The sequence below is a fragment of the Buceros rhinoceros genome, unplaced genomic scaffold, assembly GCF_000710305.1.
Source record: "Buceros rhinoceros silvestris isolate BGI_N320 unplaced genomic scaffold, ASM71030v1 scaffold10087, whole genome shotgun sequence".
In the NCBI taxonomy this organism is placed as follows: domain Eukaryota; kingdom Metazoa; phylum Chordata; class Aves; order Bucerotiformes; family Bucerotidae; genus Buceros; species Buceros rhinoceros.
The window spans coordinates 29,048-30,617 of record NW_010421590.1 but is presented as its reverse complement, the minus strand read 5'-3'; the positions used below and the strand labels follow the sequence as shown (position 1 = coordinate 30,617).

The window sequence follows — 1,570 nt, the reverse complement described above, 5'->3', positions numbered from 1 at the left end:
TCCTGACACAACGTGTTAGGGACCCTGTTCAAATTTAATAACTCTTAGGCAGATTCACTTACAACACAGAACAGGGTGGTATTCTGTTGGACAAAAACTGGGAAGGAAACCAAATTCAAGAAGAACGGACAGAACTACAGCTTTTTGTTTTAATAGCAGATAAATTGTCCTCATGAGTCTGCTACGGAGAGCTTGTATATATTGTTTATAGGATAGAGATCTATGAGAATAGAATAGCTGGTGAGGAAGTGTAGCTAGTTTAGGAAATAATAAGCTTCAGACAAATACAGTAAAACTGCAAAAAGTAAATCAGGTTGATTTCTTAAGCTTCAGGAAAACCTGATGTAAGACATAAATTACTCCTTAAAAGTCTTGTGCTTTGTGGTTCATGATTGCTTATTATATCGATACTTAGATGTCCAAACTACGAATTAGAAAGATGTAATTTTTCAGCAGATGAGTGCTCAGCTGTTTCTGGCAGTCATGTTTGGAATTGTCTCTTTGCTGACTCACAGCCACACAGAATCACTAATCTGGGTTTTGGTAGCTTTTTCTTTTTAATCCGCAAGAGCTTTCTTTTTACCACTCCAAAAATCACCAGGGTACGCAGTCAGTTCAGAAGGACATCCATTTCTCAATTCAGTTATGCTTACCCCTCTTGAGGTTTGATAATGCTGTTTCTTCAGTTCCTGTTAAAACAATAACAGAACAGTTAACTTGGTATATTGAGACTCATAATAGTTTGACTGTTTGTACTGTATAGGCAGAAAACAACTACTGTAGACCATGAATTAATACCGTCTGATAAATCACATTGTGACTCTTGGAGATGAACCTGATTAAGGCCGACTGCTGTTATTTTCAGCAGTTTGTGAGCCTCTCAGCAGAACAGAATTTTCAAAATGTTGTCAATCTCTAATGCTCAGTCTCAGCATTTTCTTCTTTTCAGAGAGATTGTTGATAATACAGGCAAAGAAAATGGTATCGACCTAATAATGGGTGACAGGACCTACCACTTAATTGCTGAGTCTCCTGAGGATGCAAGGTATGAAAATCATCAGGCCTTTTTCTTTTATTTTTCTTTGTTCCTTTTTAACCTCTATGCCATTCTGACTTGTGCTTGCCATTAATTTGATTGCCCACTGTCACTAAATATTCTGGCTGTGTTAAACACGTTGCATTTAACACTTTTTTGAAAGGCCTACTGAGAAGAAAATCTTGTGGCAGGACATTTCTGGGAAGAGTCAGTCTGCCAGTGAAAGTTTGCATACAATTGGGTTGTTACCCATTTATTACTGACCGCTCTCTGAAATACAGTATGTCTGTAGGCAGGCAGTCATCAAGCCATTGATGCTTGTCTTGTGCTTTATTCTGCTGTGTTTAGCTGCATAGATTAAATCAATATTAAAGACCCTGTAATCTTCCTGAAATAAAGTACTGTCCTTCAGGGTTGGGATCTGTTTGCCTAAACAGAACCCAAAATATTTTCAGATAAAAGTTGTAATGTAGTCACTGGATTTTTAGGGTGAAAGCATGTTCGTGAATAAGAGTAGCATGCAAGGGAGCATTT

At 37.6% G+C, this 1,570-nt stretch overlaps 1 protein-coding gene across 1 annotated transcript in view; it reads left to right on the top strand.

The window, feature by feature from the left end:
- MYO10 (myosin X) overlaps window positions 1-1,570 on the top strand; it is a 76,077-nt gene that overhangs the window by 56,848 nt on the left and 17,659 nt on the right. Inside the window, exon 25 of the mRNA XM_010139728.1 lies at window positions 950-1,045. Within this exon, the coding sequence (XP_010138030.1) occupies window positions 950-1,045 (96 nt within the window). The remainder of the gene's footprint in view (window positions 1-949; window positions 1,046-1,570) is intronic.